Here is a 20,418-nt window from a genome sequence, read left to right as displayed (position 1 = left end):
TGATTAATGAAACACCAATTAATTAACACACTATATAAGAACATAAGAAGAGCCCTGCTGGATCAAACCAATAGTCCATAAATCCAGCATCCTGTCTCACACAGTGGCCAAACAGTTCCTCTGGACAGCCCTAATCAAGGCCTTCCACTGATGTTGCCTTCTGACTCTGGTATTCATAGGCATAGTGCCTCTGAAGGTGGATGTTCCCTAAATCACTATGGCTAGTAGCCACTGATAGATTTATCCTCCATGGATCTATCAAATCCCCATTGAAAGCTGTTTATTCCTGTTGCCATCACTACATCCTCTGGCAGGAAATTTCAGTTTTTAGTCACTCTCTGTGTAAGGTACTATTTCTTTTTGTTCATCCTGAACCTACCTGCCCATTAGCTTAATTGGATGCTGAGTTCTAGTATTTTGGGAGAGAAAAAAATTTCCTCTTTGTCACCTCTCTTTAATTAACATATTACATATACACATTATTTTGAAGTGTTGATTTTAACTCATTTTAATTCAAATGTTATGAAAACTGTAAGTGGCACATATGAGAGGCATTTATTCTTCCTGCCGTGTCATACAGTAAGGAACACCTCTTCTGTTGCTGCACTGTATGCATACATGCATACAACATCTAAAAACCAACTACTCTTCTAATGTGAATTAGTCATTTATTCATAAGCAAATATATGCAGATTTAATCAATCACATTGATTAAAACTGAGACAATTCATCAACCAAGACTTCATTCATTCAGTAAGAGTCCCAGTATAGAGAGCCAGGTTGGTGTAGTGGTTAAGAGTGGCAGACTCTAATCCGGGAAACCAGGTTTGATTCTCCACTCCTCCACATGAAGCCAGCTGGGTGACCTCAGTCCCACCTACCTCACAGAGTGTCTGTTGTGGGGAGAGGACGGGAGGTTGATTGTAAGCTGCTCCGAGACTCCTTTGGGTGGTGAAGGGCGAGGTATAAAACCAACTCTTCTTCCTCTTCAAATATGCCAAAGCAAAAGAAAATAAGAACAAGTGAGTACAGTTTGCCTCTGCACCAGAGAAAGGGGAGTTCCACATGCATGCTTCTTTGCTTCCAGAAAAAGGGCAAAGTGAGGATGGCACAGGTGTAAGTGTGGGTGAGGATATAAGCAGCACTGCATTCTCTTGAACCCTGGGAGTGGGATCCCTGTTTTCTGCCATCTGAGGTTCCTATCCTTTGCAGATGTCCCTTGGATTTAGGTGTGGGACTTCGCTAAGTTTCATCAGACAGAAGTTGGATCTCAAAATTATGGCAGCTCTTTTCCCTGGCTACACCAGAATGAAGCAAAAGGAAGAGGTAGCTGGATGGATATAGCTGTACCTGGAGAGAAGGAAGACATTAAAACTGATGTCATGTGATGAGATGCAAGTAGCTGAAGCAAAAGGGAAAATGGGTGACAACCTATTTTTATTGTGCCAAAAACTGATTAAGAAAGCCCTTTGAGCGCAATGCAAAAGCTAAAATGTTTGGAGACCTGCTGGCTACTCAGTGCGCTGCCACTGCTTACCCAGTAACAAGGGGGAGGTACTCGGCCTCAGGGGGCTGTGGACAAAATACTGGAGGCGACCCTTCTCTGCCCCAGAGAAAACTATCTTGCCCCGCGGAGGGTCACAAGCTCCGTGTTCCAGAAACCAGCAATGGCTCCCACGCAGCACCGCTGTGGCGTCTCTGGTTCCCATGGCAGCATGACGGCTAATAGGCGACAGCTCTGCTCCTTTCCTTATTCTGCTTATTTGCCGGGGGGGGGGCACTTTAGGGACTAACAAACAAAACTGTTTCCCTGTATAAATTTTCGCGGACTGGAGCCCATGAAGACACGTTAAAGTGTCACGCGGCTCCTGTCTCTTTTCTGCTGCGATAAGACAACGAACAGACGCGGCTACTCTTGGAATTAACCTCCCTGAGCAAGATTTTCCGGGCCTCGCTGTTCAGCCAGTGGCCACTCTGCTCCCTCTAGAATCGTCTAGCAGCGGGACAGGAAGTGTATATCACTGTGGCGAGGAACTGTAAAGAGGAAGAATGAATCGGCTCGACAGCTTCTTAGGGAATGGAAGCTTGAAAAATACTGTTATGTTTACGTTTATATGTGTCAAATCTTACACATCCCGGTGCAAAACATGAGATATAGTGGGGAAAGGTGCTTTCAGCACATTTATCACCTTTCTTCAGAATAGATCCAAGTGGGCAGTCGTGTTGGTCTGAAGTAGTAGAACAAAATAGGAGTCAAGGTGCACCTTTAAGACCAACTTAGTTTTATTCAGAACGTAAGCTTTTGTGTGCTCTCTAAGCACACTTCATCAGACGAAGAATCCGGTACAGTGAGCAGAGCCACACATAGCTAGTAGGCAGTGGCTCAGAATGCAAAATGGTACAAATTTAAGATCCAATGACAGGATAGTAAAATTAACAAATTGAGCAAACATTTGATCTGAGTAGCATGAGCATGTGGAAGCAATAAAACAGTAATATGTCAAAATGTGAGAATGTCTGTTCATGGGCCAAAAGGAAGGGATTTCTATCTCAGAAGTTTTCCCATCCAACTAATTTACCTTTTAACATGTAACATACATATAGTTTGCCACTAGGAGAAAAATATTTTCTCCTAATGCCAAACTATATGCATGTTACATGTTAAAAGGTAAATTATTCCCTTTTCACCCTCCACAAAAGAGTCACTCCGCCGCATCATCCAGGGGGACTGGGAGTTCCTGCTAACCCAGCACACCATTCCCTGCACTGCCACCGGCTGCTGCCCGGCCGAGCTCCTAATGGGCCAGCAGCTGTCGATGCTCTTAGACCGCATGCACCCCGATCGGGCCCCAGACCTGCAAGAGATGCCAGACAAGTGGTTATGACACGGGGGACTTAGTGTGCGCCAAGAACTTTGGGGGTGGCCCAGCATGGCTTCTGGCCAGTCTCCAGGATGCTGGGGTCATCAGATGTATGAGATCACAACCAAGGGAGGGTTCAGTTGGTCTACACATAGACCAATTGATGTCACAGGAGGTGCCTGGGGATGAAGTCAAGGAAGACAGCTGGCCGCAGGACCCACCGGTGGTTTCAGCTCTGACAGCCCCCGACCCGGCAGCTGCATTGATCCTGACCCCCCGACCTTCTGCCAGAGCTGGAAGCATCCAGGAGCCCGGAACCGCTGACAGAAGCTCCTGCATTCTCGGTCTCTCCATCCACCGCGCCTGAAGCAGCTGCCGCACCGCCTTCTTCTCTGGCACCCAGGCAATCAACAAGGGAGCACTGCAAGCCTGCTTACCTAAAGGACTATGTATGTCAGGGCTTGTGAACTAGGAGGGGAGGGATGTAATGTATGTTGACTCAAGGGAGAAATTAGTTGGGTGTTCCTGCGTGGCTCATTGGGGACTTGAGAACAATGGGCAGCAGGATCCTAAACCCTGCTGCCCTGCTCCAATCACAGCCCCCCTACTGGTTTGACTGGACCAATCAAACGCTTGCATGGGAACATGAGTGTGTATATAGTTGGCCCCGTTGGCCCAGTTTGGCAGTCTTATGCTTAGCCTTGATTATGCTGAATAAAGAGCTGATGTTGTACTACCACCTCGCCTCATCCTTGCATAGAACCCACTATATTATACCCTCCTTTGTTCATCACATAAAATTTAGTTCTCCTTCTTTGTTCATCACACAAGAGCCAGTTTGATGTGTGGTAAAGTGCCTGCGGACTCTTATCTGGTTTCTCTCAGAGCTTTCAACTCCACCTACCTCACAGGATGTCTGTTGTGGGGAGTGGAAGGGAAAGGAGATTGTAAACTGCTCTGAGACTCCTTCAGGTAGTGAAGGGCAAAATAAAAATCCAGTCTCTTGTTCTTCTAAAATCATCTATGTGGTTTCCATAGTAAAAACATTTAGCATTTATATAGCACTTTTAAGTTTTCAAAGCATATATATTATTTTGTTTCAAAGCAGCCTTGTAAGGTACATACATAAGTGCCATCAAGTCACAACTGACTTATGGTTACCTCAGCAACGGGCTTTCAAGGGAAGTGAGAAGCAGAAGTGGTTTGCTGTTGCCTTCCTTTGCAGTCTTTCTAGTCAGATTCCCATCCAAGTACCACCCCTGGCTAGCTACCAATATCTGATGAATTTATATTTATAAATAAATATAAATCATAAAATAAATAAATGAGATCATGGTATATTGTGCTGCCTTCCATTTGTGCCCTGTAAGGTAGGTGAATATTTATTCCCTTATTGCAGATGGGGTCTGGAAAAGTGTGGCTTGCCTAACAATAAAGTATGAAGTACTGAAAAGCAGATAGAAATGTCTCTGCTAGCAACCAATATGCACTTTTTTGTTTTAAGATAATCTGATAATACAGTCTAAAATGTCTGGTACACAAATATTCTTTCCTTGCTCCCAGGGCCTGCATAGACAATGTAAAATATATATGTTAAAATATTTGGTCGTATGCTTACAAATCAAGATTGTTTAGTGTAATGGTTTGAGTGTCGAACTAGCATCTGGGAGACCCAGGTTCAAATCTCTGCTCTGCCATGGAAGCTTACTGGGTGACTTCAGGCTAGTGACAAAAAAAAAGGGTAAAGGCAGTCCCCTGTGCAAGCACTAGTCATTTCCGACTCTGGGTTGACATTTCATTATGTTTTCATAGCAGATTTTTTACGGGATAGTTTGCCATTGCTTTCCCCAGTCATCTACACTTTACCCCCAGCAAGCTGGGTTCTCATTTTACTAATCTCGGAAGGATGGAAGGCTGAGTCAACCTTGAGCCAGCTACCTGAACCCAGCTTCCACTGGGATCAAACTCAGGTCATTAACAGAGCTTGGACTGTAGTACTGTAGCTTACTTGCTGCCTAATGTAACCCACAGGGTTATCATGAGGATTAAATGGAGGAGAGAAGAAGAAGATATTGGATTTATATCCCGCTCTGCACTCCGAATCTCAGAGCGGCTCACAATCTCATTTATCTTCCTCCCCCACAACAGACACCCTGTGAGGTGGGCGGGGCTGAGAGGGTCTCACAGCAGCTGCCCTTTCAAGGCCAACCTCTGCCAGAGCTATGGCTGACCCAAGGCCATTCCAGCAGGTGCAAGTGGAGGAGTGGGGAATCAAACCCGGTTCTCCCAGATAAGAGTCTGTACACTTAACCACTACACCAAACTGGCACTGTAAGCAACTTTGGATCCCCACTGGGTGAGAAAAAGAGACCTAGGTTCAAATCCCCACTTACTGGGTGACTGGGCTACTGACTTACTTGCAATCTAACATACCTCCCAGGGTAGTTGGGATAAAATGGAAGAGAGGAAAACAATGTAAGCTGCTTTGGATCCCCACTGGGGAGAAAAGTGGACTATAAATGAAGTAACTAAATAAATGAATACAATCTGTACAATTATATCTATAGACTATAGTACACATATAGTACACATATATAGTATATATGTATCATATTTTAAACTTTCCGGGTACATGCAGGTAAGTTTTCAGTTAAAAACAAAATCAGCTGTGGGAGCACCTAAAGAACTGTGTCTTTGTGAAATACAAAAATATAATATTCTTCACTGACTGATTTTATAATAATACATAGTGACTAACAATTTTGCTTTGTGTTTGCTGAAGATCTGAAAAAAATCAATTTTTACAAGATACGTAACAGCACAGTTGTTATCACTACCTGAGAAGGGTTATGTTTTGATTTGGAAAATGCATGAATTTCCACTCCTATCTGTCTGCTGAGCATGGCTGGTTCTTTTTCCAGAAGCTTGAAAAAACACACACCCCACACGTTACAGTATGGTAGGTGAAGCTGGCTATGATTGTGAAGCACATTGAAAACTTGGTAGTGCAAGGCACTGGTATATACTAGACCTACTATTGTGCTGGTGCCAGGGCTTTTTTTTCTGGGGGCACATGGCAGGAAGGAGTTCTGGCACCTCTTTGTGGGAATAACATTATAAAAAAAATGTTTAAAAGTTCACAAGGGGCACCCATATGTTTCTCCTTCACTTTCCTCTTGAGAGTTCTGGCACCTTTTTTTCCAAGAAAAAAAGCCTGGCTAGTGCCAGTGGGGTTGTAGTGGTTAGAGTGTTGGAATGGGATCTGAGAGACTCAGGTTCAGATCCTCACTCTGTCATGGAAGCTTGCCTGTGTGGTTCTGGGCCAAATCACTCTCTGTCAGCCAAACCCACCCAACAGGAATTTTGTGCAGATAAAATGAAGAATAATACTGTAAGCTGCTTTGGGTCTTCATTGGAGAACAAAGGGGAATATAAATATTAAAGAAATAAAACTATTGCAGTTGCAGCCTGAGCCAATATTCCCTCTAAGCTGCAGAGTCCTGTGAGCAAAAATTCTACTTTGTGAGCTACTGGCATGAAAGTTGTGAGCTACTGCATAAATTAGTGTGCTCTGGGGTCATCCTTCCTCAGCTAAGACAAAAATGTGTGAGTTGGAGGCTAAAAAACTGTGAGCTGGTTCACATTAACTCAGCTTAGAGGGAGCACTGGTTGCAGTGTAAGGTAGCATTTATCAAATTCCCCTCAGTTCAATTCAGCACTGTCTCAGTAATTAAACACTTCCTTAGGTAAAGTAAGACTGCTCATTTTTTAAAATGTTATCTCCTGGCTTGTAATGTTGGCTTATGAATGCCAAATTGTAGTTTACAACACTAGCCCTGGCCGCGAGCCATTTAGAAAAACAGCTGAGAGAAGTAATCCAAGTAGACATGGACTCTCATCAAATAACTGGCTGCTTGGACAGGTGGATTGTTAACATAGTTCACAGGCATTAATAAGAGTTGCAGCAAGAGTAAAGATTTAAAATTTTAAAAATTCTGTGGAAGCATCTACAATGCCTTCTGTGCTTCAGTCTGCTTTGTGCACCTGGTCTGATGCCAGGTGTATAACATCTAATTTCACAGTTTGATCCAAAGAACAAATAAAAAACCATACACCCGAATCAGAGATGAATTATACTTATTATAAACACATACATATTAAAATTCTAATATATAAAATACTACATACTACAAATAAGTAGTATATATGATTATCATGATCAATAATACCCCCCCTTTAGTGGCCATACTTGCTGATGAATTACTTTCTGAAATATATCTTCTTGTACTGTCTAGTTTTATCCCCACATCAAGTCTTAAAACTGGGCCTTTGGTTTGAGGTTGTTAGGTTATCAGACTTCAGAGTTCAGAACAGCAAGGCAAGCAAACCAATTGACATCTCCAGGAGCCATAAAACCTGATGCATTTAAAATGCCAAACATGGCACTTTACAAAAACTTCTGTATTAGGCCTAGATCTTTGTTGTGAAAAATGAACAGCACAATCCTAAGCAGAGTCACAACTAGAAAGGTATAACTCTGTTTAGGATTGTACTATAATGGCCTCAGTTTGACTGTTATTTCCTTCCATGGCCCTTGTCTTGAACCCTGCAAAAGGCTACTTTACACAGAGGCAGTTGTCCGGTCTAGGATATATTAAACCTCAAACTATTCCAATTAGAATCTACTTAAGATTTCTCCTGGAACACAGCCATCTATATTAAACATTGTCATTTCCATATACTATCAAAGAATAAAATCTAATTTTCAAAGCTTGCACATTTAAAAATAACATTTTCCATGTATATGACAGACATTTCTGGAGAGTCTCCATTAGCTATACTTTGGCAGATGTGCCTCTTGTTTCTAAACACAAAAAGGTAGTATGCTGTCAATAACACTATACAAAAATACATACATAAATGCATAATAATTGTACACTGCTGTGATCAGAAAACAACGTGCTATTCACTTAATGGAGGAATTCAGTATCTCTTGATAATCTTGCCTTTTTAATTTCTTCCAAGACAGTTTATAACATGCAAGAAAAAATACACTGATTATTATAATAGCTCCTCCAATCATATCATAGATACTGGGGAAGATGCGTAACACAAGAAGTTGAAGGACCATGGCTATCACGATCTCAAGATGCTGTACTGTGCTGACCAAGGCTGGATGAAATTTACTCAAGGCATAATAGACACCCAGAAAAGCCACTGTGGAACATAGACAAATGCCCATGAGATAGCTCCAGCTTTCTCCATTCAGTGGAATAATTGGCTCCTGTAGAAAAAACATGGTAGAAGCTCCCCACAGTGTTCCAGTCCAACCGAATGTAAACAGCGCTGTCCACATGCTGACATTATCCTTGATTGACCTGTATACTATCATGGAGAGAGCTGTTGTTAAGCCTGCCATCACTGTCATCGTGTAACCAAAAGCCTCCTTCCAGATATTCAGAAGAGAACTTTCTTCATCGACAATGTTGGGGATCATGACCAGACAAACACCAAAAACACTACTCAGCACAGTAATTACATCGACACAAGCCATTCGCTCATCTACTAGTAAAAAGGCCAGAATGGCACTGAAGACTGTGGTGGTAGCTCTCCACATAGTAGTCCCATTGCTTGGGGGCACTATTGAGAAGGACGTGTAAGCACAGGTAATAGAAATAACATTGCACACTCCATAGAAGAACAGTCGCAATCTGTGGCCTTTTGGTCCAAAAGGGTCCTCTTGGTAATAGCACACAACTAATACAGAAAACACTTGTAAGACAGACCGAATGAAGATCAGTTCTAGAGATGGCACTTTGGAACGGTCAGAAGCCAGTCTAGTTATCAGAGCTACACAACCATGGGCCAAAGCAGATCCAAAAAGCACTGCCCAAGTCTTTCTGGACTGAAAAATGCTTCCTTCTATGAAACCTTGGCCTGGCTCACTCTTGGTGGCTTCTGGCTTTTGTGTGGCCTGAGAAGGAATGTCTATTGTTCCAAAGAAGGACCTTCCTTTCGATCGCCCATCACTCAGCAGCCTCCTCTTTGGATTATCTTCTACAAAACTATCATTGTCTTCACTAGTTCCTTCATAATCTTCTTCTCCAGGTTGTGGATAATGGGAAGTGTATTTCACTGTCACTGTATTAGGATGTATTTTCACTCGTTTTTTCACTGGATATTGTTTGGAAGGTGAAGTATCCATTTCCTCAGATCACTAGGACTGGTAGTAAAGAAATATGTATATATAAGTAATTTAGCAATAAAAAAGTGGTTGGGTTGCAATATTTAGACCACTTATAGTGCAATCCTGAAATCAGTTCTGTACGTTGTCTCATTGCCCTGGGCAAGCAAAAAGAACCCATAGCTCAAATATTAATGCCAAATATAGTAAATCTGTTATGGCAGCAAACCACTACACTGCATCATAGTCATCAATGCATATTTCTTGTTAGACGTATTTAAAATTAGGCTTGACATTTACCTCTCCTGCAACACCCCCCACAATTCCCCCTGTATTTTAAATTATACTCAAGCAAATGGCTTATTCTGAACATTTGCCTTCAATAAAATATTAACAGATTACAATTTTAACTAGAATTGAAATAACTTACATGTTTGCATGTTGCAAAGTATATAGGTAATTGAAAGACTCTCAACAAAGCTGCAATGGGCATCAATGTAATTGTGTAATTACAATTATATTCTGTCAATATGTAGTTATCCCACAAGCTTCTCTTCCATTGACACTGATTTCATTCAGTCAAATTTCCTTCTTACTATACTAGGTGCATGTCACTATGTCATTCTGTTTTTATAGCTGGCTGTGTAAAGGCTAAGTCTTTAGGAAGCCATATAACTGAGTTACTCCAAACCCCCTCTCCTACTTCTGTGCCATACAACAGATTTATGTGTGGTTGTTTTTACAGGTGTTGCAGTGCTGACCTGTGCTGCTGGGCTATTATGATGTTCTAAACCAGTCTGGTCTTTCCAGTTTAGTGCCATAGGTGTGAAATTGTACTGGTTCAGAAGTCAATCCTATTTGCTGGCATAGCAGTGCATACATAAGGCTGGCCACAACTTACAAGAGTAACAAGAACAAATTATGTTATTATTTGGGAATATTGTACCAATGCTGGAAATTAAAAAAAAAATCTTAGTTTGAACACAGTTTTCTTATGATGCAAATAACGATTAACTTGTTTTCCAACTCATTCCCTACCCCTTTCACTGCCTTTTAATTGTATAAGATACATTGTCTTAAAACTGTATAAGATACATTGCCTTAAAAATTAAGATATAGAGAGAAGTCAAGCCAGTGGGATTGAAGTAAGCATGTAAGAATGCTGACCACAACTCTGTCAGTATCAGAACTAATATATGCCAAATGAAGAGCTGAAAGACCAAGGATACTTGGCAAAATAGAGATAGGAGTGCTCCTTCAAAAATATATGATGTTACAATTCCTGAGGTGGGGTCACTATGATTTTGTCTAATTAGGGGTGGAGGGCTCGCAATTCCCCACCCCATATAACCCATTATTGCACATCTGCAGAATGCACATTAATGGACATGAATGGTGCAGCTTAAATAGACATTCAATGACAACTGAAATGTTCTTTTACCCTGCAAGAGAAAGCAATAAACAGCCAAAGCAAAAGGGAGGAAATATGTCTATTTACCTTTGTTTAGAAGGTTCTGAGTAAATGATGCCACACAAATATCCCAAGGCTAAGAGATGTTAAAGGAAGGAAGTCTGTGCTCCAACATCTAGCAGTTTGTCCATTTCTATCTTTTAGCTTTGAAGAAAATAGGAAGAAATTGACGATAGCTACCTGTGAATCCAAATGTACTGGGCAGTCAGGAACAGAGAACCAAACGTCATCAATTCAGAATGTTTACAGGAGAAATAATGTAGATTCTGTTTCTGTTACCCTCTCTTCTGTCAGCACATAGAGGCACTGAAGAGGAGAGGGAGGGAGAGAGAGGCGACAGCTAAAGAATTGAAGAGAGTGAGCATGCTCAGTAGAACTCAAGGGCATTTGACAGTACCTTCACTACTAATTATGGAATGGAATAAATCTGTTTCTTACTAGTGACTCTGATGATGAAGCATATGTTTTAAATGACATTACATATTAAATAAAAATAAAACAAACAAAAAGATAATTATTAGTATGGCATATGTGGCTTGAACAGTGCTTATTCTCAGTCACAAAGCCAGATTTTTAATCAGCACCCTCTATATATAGAGTAGAAGAAACTGAAATCTCATAATCACAAACCATGGAAATTAGATTTAACAATGTTCTGAGCTTGACATTTTAAATGTCAGTATACATAGTATATTTCATAGAAGCGGACAGAAATAAACCCATTATATAGAAGAAAGCACCTTTACAATAAAGGGACTGACTCTCATTGTTTATCAAGTAATCAGTAAATATCCATGGGATGACTCAGTAACCATTTTCATTGTTGCAATCTTACAAAATAAATGGTACTGCATCACATGCACAGTGAGCAGTAGTTCAACCATAGTCTACTGTCTGAACAAATGTACTGATAGATTTCTCAGGCTGGTACTAACCCTTAGGGCATGTATCATAGAGGCTTTAAACTCTTACCTATTTTATTTCTCAGCCTCTAATTTTTACCTACTATTATCTTCTGCTGTTCTGTCTTTTCTGTATAGATCACAATTATATCATGTCAAAGTTCCTTCTCATGTGTGTTTATGTTTGAGCTATTTTGAAGAGAGTCCAAATTGGATAAACATCTTATTTTCCAAAAAAGATACAGGCATTAATAATTCTTATTTATGTAGCCCATACATATGATATGGAACTTGGCACACAAACATCACAATTTTCTTGTTTTACATATTTTGTTTACCTGTTTTGTTCATTTGTGACTTATATGATATCTTTTTGCCATAAATACACTCACAGCCACTGATAGGAATAAAGTACAAATGCAAAAAATCACAGTAAAATATATTTTTAAAACCCAGCAATAAAATATAAGTGATAAAAGACAATATAGACAAAGACTGAAATGCTATTGTTCAATGGAGAAACTACTTGGGTTTACAGAGACAGCCTATCCTGGTGTTTGTGTGTGTGTGGGGGGGCACTCTTCCTGAAGGAGCAATCTCATAACTTGGGGTGCCACTAGATTAAGGGTGCCAAGTCAAACTCAGCAAATACCTGGGGATTTAGGGGGTGGAGCTAGGAGACTTTGCGGGTTGAACCAGGAGACTTTCCCATTCCCTAAAACAAATAAAAATACAGCAGTGCAATTCCCCTGGATAGTCTTAATTTCCTTGTCCCCCAGCAGCTGCAATTCCAGTAAATGAAAGTGAACACACACTAACAAAGCAGCCAAAATAAACAGAGTTTGCAAGCACACTTTTTTGTGATCTCACTGGGGCTTTAGATACAGGAGCTGCTGTATTTTCAATCAACTTTGTTTTGCATTATTAAGCTGTGCCTTGCCAGAGGCACGAGCCTTTGGCGCGAGCTGAAGGGTGAGAGCTAAACGGCTCTTGGCCTGTGGCTCTTAGCCTGGGGGCTGTGTAAGGATCAGGAACCCAGATCCCTATTTTCCTTGTATTCCCAATAAGGTAAGTAGACCCTCCAGAAGGAGAGCCACATAAACAAACAGGATTTAAAAGGGGACTGTATATTTTTAAAAAGCTATCATGAAGGTAGAATGCCAGCAGGGGGGTGGGGGCTTTCCAATGTTTTGCACTGAGTGTCACATGTATGACTATCTGCCCACTGGACAGAAGTCTTGGGTGTGTGCTCGATGCAAGGAGCTCCTGGTACTCAGGGAACGAATTCGTACCCTTGAGGCCGAGGTGACTGACCTAGAGAAGCAGAGACAGTCAGTTAGGCACTTGGAGAAGACTCTCGGGGATGTATTAGATGAGCCCCACTCTGAACGTGGCAGCCCTGTTGCTGCCAGGGAGCATGAGGGTCGAGAGGGAACAGGGCACCGTGCTGAGGATAAGGGGAATGCGCCCTCAGAAGGGACCTCTTCTTCAGTTGGTGAGCGGGTATCCTTTCGCGCCAAGGAACCATCCCTGGGCAGGGAGAGGGGGGAGGATTCAATCCTTAGACAAGTAGACAGCTGGGTGGCAAAACCGTGTACTGATTGTATGGTGACTTGCTTGCCTGGTGCGAAGGTAGCGGACATTACATGTGTTGTAGATAGGCTGATAGCAGTGCTGGGGAGGAGCCAGTGGTCGTGGTGCATGTTGGCACTGATGTGGGGAAATGCAGTCGTGAGGTCCTGGAGGAAAAATTTAGGCTGCTAGGCAGGAGACTTAAGGCCAGGACCTCCAAGGTAGCCTTCTCAGAAGTGCTTCCTGTTCCACATGCAGGGCTGGAGAGACAGGCACAAATTAGAAATCTCAATGTGTGAATGAGACGATGGTGTAGGGAGGAAGGGTTTAAGTTTGTTAAGCACTGGGATGCTTTCTGGAACAAGCGGGAGCTGTACAAAAGAGACGCTCTCCACTTGTCCCGAAATGGAACCAAGCTGCTGGCGCTTAAAATCAAAAAGGTGGCAGAGCAGTTTTTAAACTAAATCTTGGGGGAAAGCCAACAGGAGATGAGGTCAAAGAATTAGATTCCCTTCTAGAAATGCTTTGGGTCGAAATAGAGGGCCCCAAAGGAAATTTAACTATGGGAGTTTGTTATTGCTCACCAAATCAGAAGATAGAGGATGATTATAATATGATGGAAAGATTAAAGATAGCGGCTAAATATAAAAACTGTGTTGTAATAGGTGATTTTAACTACCCACAGATTGATTGGATCAATATGTGTTCAGGTCCAGAGAAAGAGATTGAGTTTCTAGATGCTCTCAGTGACTGTGCTATGGAGCAGGTGGTCATAGAACCTACCGGGATGGGGAGATCCTGTATTTGGTCCTAAGTAATGCCCAAGAGTTGGTGAGAGATGTAAAAGTGATCACACCGCTTGGGAGCAGTGACCATAACGTTATTGATTTCACCATATGTATAAATAGGGAGTTGCCCCAAAAGACCAGCACAACCAAGTTTAACTTTAAAAGGGGTAAATTCTCTGAGATGAGGAGGCATGTGAAGAGGAAACTGAAAGGAAAGACAAATACAGTCAAAACCCTTGGGGAAGCTTGGAGGCTATTTAAAACTACAATCCTAGAAGCTCAGATAAAATATATACCTCAAGTTAGGAAAGGCACATGGTATAAGAAAAGGCCTGCATGGTTAACAAACAAAGTAATGGAAGCTGCAAAAGGTAAAAAGGACTCCTTTAAGCGGTGGAAAGCTAGTCCAAGTGAGATTAATAAAAGGGAACACAGACTGTGGCAAACCAAATGCAAGATTGTGATCAGGCAGGCAAAAAGATACTATGAGGAGCATATTGCAAAAAACATAAAGACCAACAATAAAATTTCTTCAAATATATTAGAAGCAGGAAATCAGCCAGGGAGGCAGTGGAACCTTTGGATGACCAAGGGGTAAAAGGATTATTGAAGGAGGATAGGGAAATGGCTGAGAAGCTGAATGCATTTTTTGCCTCCGTCTTCACTGTGGAAGTTGAGAAGTGTTTGCCCACTCCAGAACCACTAATTTTGGAAGGGGTGTTGAAAGACCTGAGTCAGATTGAGGTGACGAGAGAGGAGGTCCTACAACTGATAGACGAATTAAAAACTAATAAGTCATCAGGTCCGGATGGCATACATCCAAGAGTTCTGAAAGAACTCAAAGGTGAACTTGTGGATCTCCTGACAAAAATATGTAATCTTTCATTGAAATCCTCCTCCGTTCCTGAGGACTGGAAGGTAGCAAATGTCACCCCCATATTTAAAAAGGGTTCCAGAGGAGATCCGGGAAATTACAGGCCAATCAATCTGACTTCAATACCGGGAAAGTTGGCAGAAACCATTATCGACAGAATGAGTAGGCACATTGATGAACACAAGTTATTGAGGAAGACTCAGCATGGGTTCTATAAGGGAAGATCTTGCCTCACTAACCTGTTTACCTTGACTTCCAGAAAGCTTTTGATAAAGTTCCTCATCAAAGATTCCTTAGTAAGTTCGAGAGTCATGGAGTAAAAGGACAGGTTCTCTTGTGGATCAAAAACTGGCTAATTAATAGGAAGCAGAGAGTGAGTATAAATGGGCAGTCTTCGCAGTGGAGGACGGTAAGCAGTGGGGTGCCGCAGGGCTCAGTACTGGGCCCCATGCTCTTTAACTTGTTCATTAATGATTTGGAGTTGGGAGTAAGCAGTGAAATGGCCAAGTTTGCAGATGACACTAAATTGTTCAGAGTGGTGAGAACCAGAGAGGATTGTAAGGCACTCCAAAGGGATCTGTTGAGGCTGGGTGAGTGGGCGTCAACGTGGCAGATGAGGTTCAGTGTGGCCAAGTGCAAAGTAATGCACATTGGGGCCAAGAATCCAAGCTACAAATACAAGTTGATGGGTTGTGAACTGGCAAAGAATGACCAAGAGAGAGAACTTGGGGTCGTGGTAGATAACTCACTGAAAATGTCAAGACAGTGTGCAATTGCAATAAAAAAGGCCAATGCCATGCTGGGAATTATTAGGAAGGGAATTGAAAACAAATCAGCCAGTATCATAATGCCCCTGTACAAATCGATGGTGCGGTCTCATTTGGAATACTGTGTACAATTCTGGTCATCGCACCTCAAAAAGGATATTATAGCATTGGAAAAAGTGCAGAAAAGGGCAACTAGAATGATTAAAGGTTTGGAACACTTTCCCTATGAAGAAAGGTTAAAATGCTTGGGGCTCTTTAGCTTGGAGAAACGTCGACTGCGGGGTGACATGATAGAGGTTTACAAGATTATACATGGGATGGAGAAAGCAGAGAAATGTCCTTTTCTCCCTTTCTCACAATACAAGAACTCATGGGCATTCAATGAAATTGCTGAGCAGTCAGGTTAAAACGGATAAAAGGAAGTACTTCTTCACCCAAAGGGTGATTAACATGTGGAATTAATTGCCACAGGAGGTGGTGGCGGCTACAAGCATAGCCAGCTTCAAGAGGGGATTGGATAAAAATATGGAGCAGAGGTCCATCAGTGGCTATTAGCTACAGTATATATATATACACACACACACACATATATACCGTAGCTATGTGTGTGCATATGTGTGTGTATATATGTGGGTGTGTATGTGTTTGTGTATGTGTATACACACACACACACACATACATATATATATTGGCCACTGTGTGACACAGGGTGTTGGACTAGATGGGCCATTGGCCTGATCCAACATGGCTTCTCTTATGTTCTTAACTTCTTAAGTCTAACACAGGCAAATGAAAAGAGAGAGAGGTGGCATTTTCCTCCATCCCATAAACAAGTTCTGATACAAAGACCTCTAAAATGAATCCAAAACAAGCACAGAGACTCTGCTCTCTCTCTCTTTCTTGCTCTCTCTCTCACACACACTTACTGGCTTTGCTTCCTATACAAAGATCCACGGGTATCTGGGGAGCTGGTTTTTTTGAGGTAGAGGCACCAAATTTTCAGCATAGTATCTGATGCCTCTCTTCAAAACACCCACCAAATTTCAAAAAGACCATACCAGGGGGACCAATTCTATGCAGCCCCAAAGAAGGTACCCCCTTCCTTCAATATTTCCAATGAAGAGAAGGCATTTAAAAGGAGTGCATTCCCTTCAAATGCAATGGACAGAACTCCCTTCAGAGTTCAATTATGCTTGTCAAAACCTTGCTCCTGGTCAACCCCCAAAGTCTCCTGACTCCACTCCCAAAGTCCCCAGATATTTCCTGAGACAGATCTGGCAACCCTACCCTCCTCTCCTCCAAGGCAGTAGCACAATTGGAATCTGACCACCATCTGTTTGAACTGTATTGCTATTGTGAATTTTATTGTAATTGTTTATTTATTATTTCAAATTGTTGTTCACTGTTTGTGATGTTAGTACCTGTTGTACCCTGCCCTGAGCCCTGCCTAGGGAATGGGCAGTATATAAATTGAATATGATAAGTAAATAAATACATAAATAGGTGGGGCCTGGCAATCTCAAATTGCTAGTGGGCCTACATTCCCCTGGATTCTTTCTGTCCCTCTGATTGGGTGGCAAAGATTTAGGAGGGGAAATTTGCCCAGTGAAGATCATATGGGTGAGACCTGGGAAGACAGAATAAATAGGCTTAGCTGGAGAGAGAAGTTGTTTTCTTTCTGGAAAGGCTGAGCTACAGGCTGCAGCAGGTGGGTTTCCTTACCCAAGGGAGTGGTGAGTCTGTTTGGGATTAAAAGAAGGGAATGTATAGCTAGTTGGGTCAGGGCTTTTATTTCTTTGTACCAACCTTTACTGTTTTGGTATTCACTGTTGCACTAAATGTTTTTACAAATCACTTGTTTTTGAGCATTTATAATAAACTTGTTATTGTTATACTGCTGGGATTGTCACATATCTTTGATCACAGATAGAAGGTGTTTTGTTAAGAAAGAAGACACGGGTTGGGTGGGTGCTTTGGGCCTTCCAACACAAACCTTACCAAAGTGATGGCAGCCAGTAGAAGGCCCTTCCTGGTCTCCTGCTGTGTGACGGTTCACCTGGAGAAAATGGCTGCTCTGGAGGGTGCACTCTATGGGATTACACCCTGATGATGTCCCAAACCCCTCCCTCCCCATGCTCCTCCCCCAAATCACCAGGAAGGGTATAAATCCAATCTCCTCCTCCTCCTTGAGCTCTTTAAGGAAGAAAGGCAGGTAATAGGCAGTTTTAAATAATCCAGGGACTACTTCCATCTGTAATATTTGCTGTTCTTCTGGTCTACATTTGCACCAAACAAATCCTACTCTGAACCTTCCCTGTTGAAGTGCACATACCATCCTAATGGGCTAGTGCTCAGATACAATAAAAATATGCAAGAGCTATCAATTGATTATTTTCTTAGGGTTTTCCTTGTAGAGCCGAAGGATTAAGAAAATGGAAATGATCTAGTTTTGCATCAAAGGACTGCCATTACATTTTAGACTAAAAGTCAGTGGTAGACTTTGATGGAAGATTAGACCATAATTATTTCTCTATTGTTAAAGGGACTTTTCAAACTCCTTGCTAACCCTTCTTAGCCTCTCCTTAGCACAGAGGAATTCTTTTGTTTGCCTTGTCTATTGTGAACAATATAATAATAATTGGCCCAGGAAATTTGATTGAACTGTGGTTTTTGGGGTGTACATGCATCATCCTGTTAGAAAGAAGGCGGAAATAATTACTTTAAATCTGGCATATTTTAAAATGACAAAATAATAACTTATAATTACCTCCAATAATAACTTATAATCACGTCATTCTTTAGAACTACAGGGGACATCCTAAGCACACTGGTTAAAGAAGAACGAACAGTTAGAAACAAGTATGTTGTTCTCTTATATTAATACCAGTGACAGTGGGCATTGACTGGATAGTCTGGATCATAATGGAACAAGATTGTTTACCAAGACCTTTTTTATTAGCATTTAAAAATTATGTTTTAAGGCACTTAGTGGCTAACCATTCCACAAGGATTAAAAAAAACCAGACTCTGTCTGGGAATATAAAGAATATAAAGAAAGGGGAGAGGAAATGATGGTAGAGCAGCAATCAGAATGTGAGAACATAAGATGAACCATGTTGTATCAGACCAAAGGCCCACCAAGTCCAGCACTCTGTTCACACAGTGGCCAACAAGCTGCCTCTAACTCTAACAGCAGCCTGTGCTCCATAGCAACTGATATAGAGTCATGCCTGTGGTACTGAAGGGAGCAGATATCCATCATGACAAGTAGCCAGTGATAACCCAATCCTCTATTAATTTGTCTGCTCCCCTTCTAAGGTCTTCCAGTTGGTGGCCATCACTACATTCTATGGCGGCAAGTTCCACAATGTAACTATGTTCTGGTTTAAGAAGTAATTCCTTTTGTCTCTCCTGAATCCCCTACACCTTTCAGCTTCAGTGGATGAACTCGGGTTCTAGCATTATGAGACAGGGAGAACAAAAAGATAAGTTTTCAGTAAACATTTAAAGTCAAAGACAGAGGTCTGGAGGGAGGACATATTAATAATCAGGAAATGACTATTAAAATACTCATTGGAAAATATTACAAAGGATATGGCAAGGGAACAAGAGATAGCTAAAGTACTGAAAATATGTAATATTTTCTTGTAGATAATACTGTCTACAAGCAAACATTACATATTTTCAGTTTCTTCAATAAGAATAAAATTGCCAAGAAAATTAAGAGAGTGGGAGGAAGAATGAGAGGCATGAAGAAAAGATAAATAAGGTTAATGGACATGAAGGCATTTATGATGGTTAAAATGTTGGATTATCTGGTTTTAGTACAGCCAGAAATCACTATCAATCCAGCAGAGTGCACAACCCAGCAAAGGCATTTTTGTGCAGCAATGCTTTGTTACTGAGTGCTAGCAGTCTTACAGAGTTATACAGAGCCAGTAGTCAGATTCAAAATTAGTAAGAGTTATTTATTATATGGAACTCCATTCTGGAAAGCATGATAAGAGATAGAGATAGGACCTCATCTAGCTAAGAAGATGAGAGTGGATGCAAGGGAGTGTACCCTGCATCCATTGTTTAAAGATGGAGATGGGGTGTGGGGGTATGTGTGTGTGAGAGAGAGAGGTGTCAACTTGGAAGGAAGAATCTCAGCATTCTAATTCAAAGGTACAGGCTCAGATAACAGTAAGGAAAGTATGCAAAATCTATGGCGATTTGAAGCCTGAGGCATGAGAGTGCATAGTGCTTTACTTTTCTAATACAAAATAAGTGGTATATGCAGAGCTTTTTTTGCAGATTTTTTTTGCATATTAGGCCCCAACCCCTGATGTCACTATTGTTTCAAACAGGAACTAATTGACATATTAGGCCACACCCCCTGACACCAAGCCAGCCAGAACTGCGTTCCTGTGTGTTCCTGCTCAAAAAAAGCCCTGGGTATATGAAGAAAATGGCAGCTAATACAAAGAACAGATTGGCATTGGGGTGTATTTACTGTATGCATTACAATGGAACAGACTGTTTTCCTCTCTGATATTTGTGTGTTTTGTCTTCCTGCTTGTTAGTTCTGTTTGTTAGAACTGTAGATGGCATGAGCTCCTTTTTCTTGAAAACAGGTGATTCCATCCCTGGTATCTTCTTGCTAATAAACTGATGTTGTTTTGAGCACACCCATCACTGTTGTGTGCTCCTGACAGAAGTTAGAGTACCCTTTTCCTGATGTGCAACCATAAGGGAACATCACAGGCATGATGTTATCAGCATCAGAGTTAACAAAGTAAGCAGAAAAGTTCAAGTTTGAAATAGGAAGTGGAGGAGTGTTAAAAAGATCCTGTAACAATAATGGACGTTGTGCACAGTGCTGGCATGCTAGCTGAACATACATAGCAGCTTTGCATAAGGAGTAGCCTATTTAAATGATATGCTGTGCTACAGAAAAGTCTCACATAGTTCCGTGCAGGGCTTTCCCCCCCCCCCTTTCTTTCTTTCTTTCTTTCTT

General features: G+C 41.5%; 1 protein-coding gene across 2 annotated transcripts; it reads right to left on the bottom strand.

Moving 5' to 3' along the window:
• Window positions 1-7,282: 7,282 nt before the first annotated feature.
• SLC35G2 (solute carrier family 35 member G2) lies at window positions 7,283-10,859 on the bottom strand. 2 transcript variants are annotated; one of them, XM_060241976.1, is made up of 2 exons: window positions 10,544-10,859; window positions 7,283-9,084 (listed from the first exon to the last, which is right to left on the bottom strand). In XM_060241976.1, exon 2 carries the CDS (start codon window positions 9,064-9,066, stop codon window positions 7,828-7,830), a length of 1,239 nt encoding a protein of 412 aa, XP_060097959.1. In that variant the 5' UTR covers window positions 9,067-9,084; window positions 10,544-10,859; the 3' UTR covers window positions 7,283-7,827. The 2 variants fall into 2 exon arrangements, with proteins under 2 accessions (XP_060097959.1, XP_060097961.1); XM_060241978.1 differs by having other exon boundaries at window positions 7,283-9,078.
• Window positions 10,860-20,418: the final 9,559 nt, after the last annotated feature.

This window comes from Heteronotia binoei, chromosome 6 (assembly GCF_032191835.1).
Source record: "Heteronotia binoei isolate CCM8104 ecotype False Entrance Well chromosome 6, APGP_CSIRO_Hbin_v1, whole genome shotgun sequence".
NCBI lineage: Eukaryota > Metazoa > Chordata > Lepidosauria > Squamata > Gekkonidae > Heteronotia > Heteronotia binoei.
This window is presented reverse-complemented; position numbering and strand designations above follow the sequence as displayed.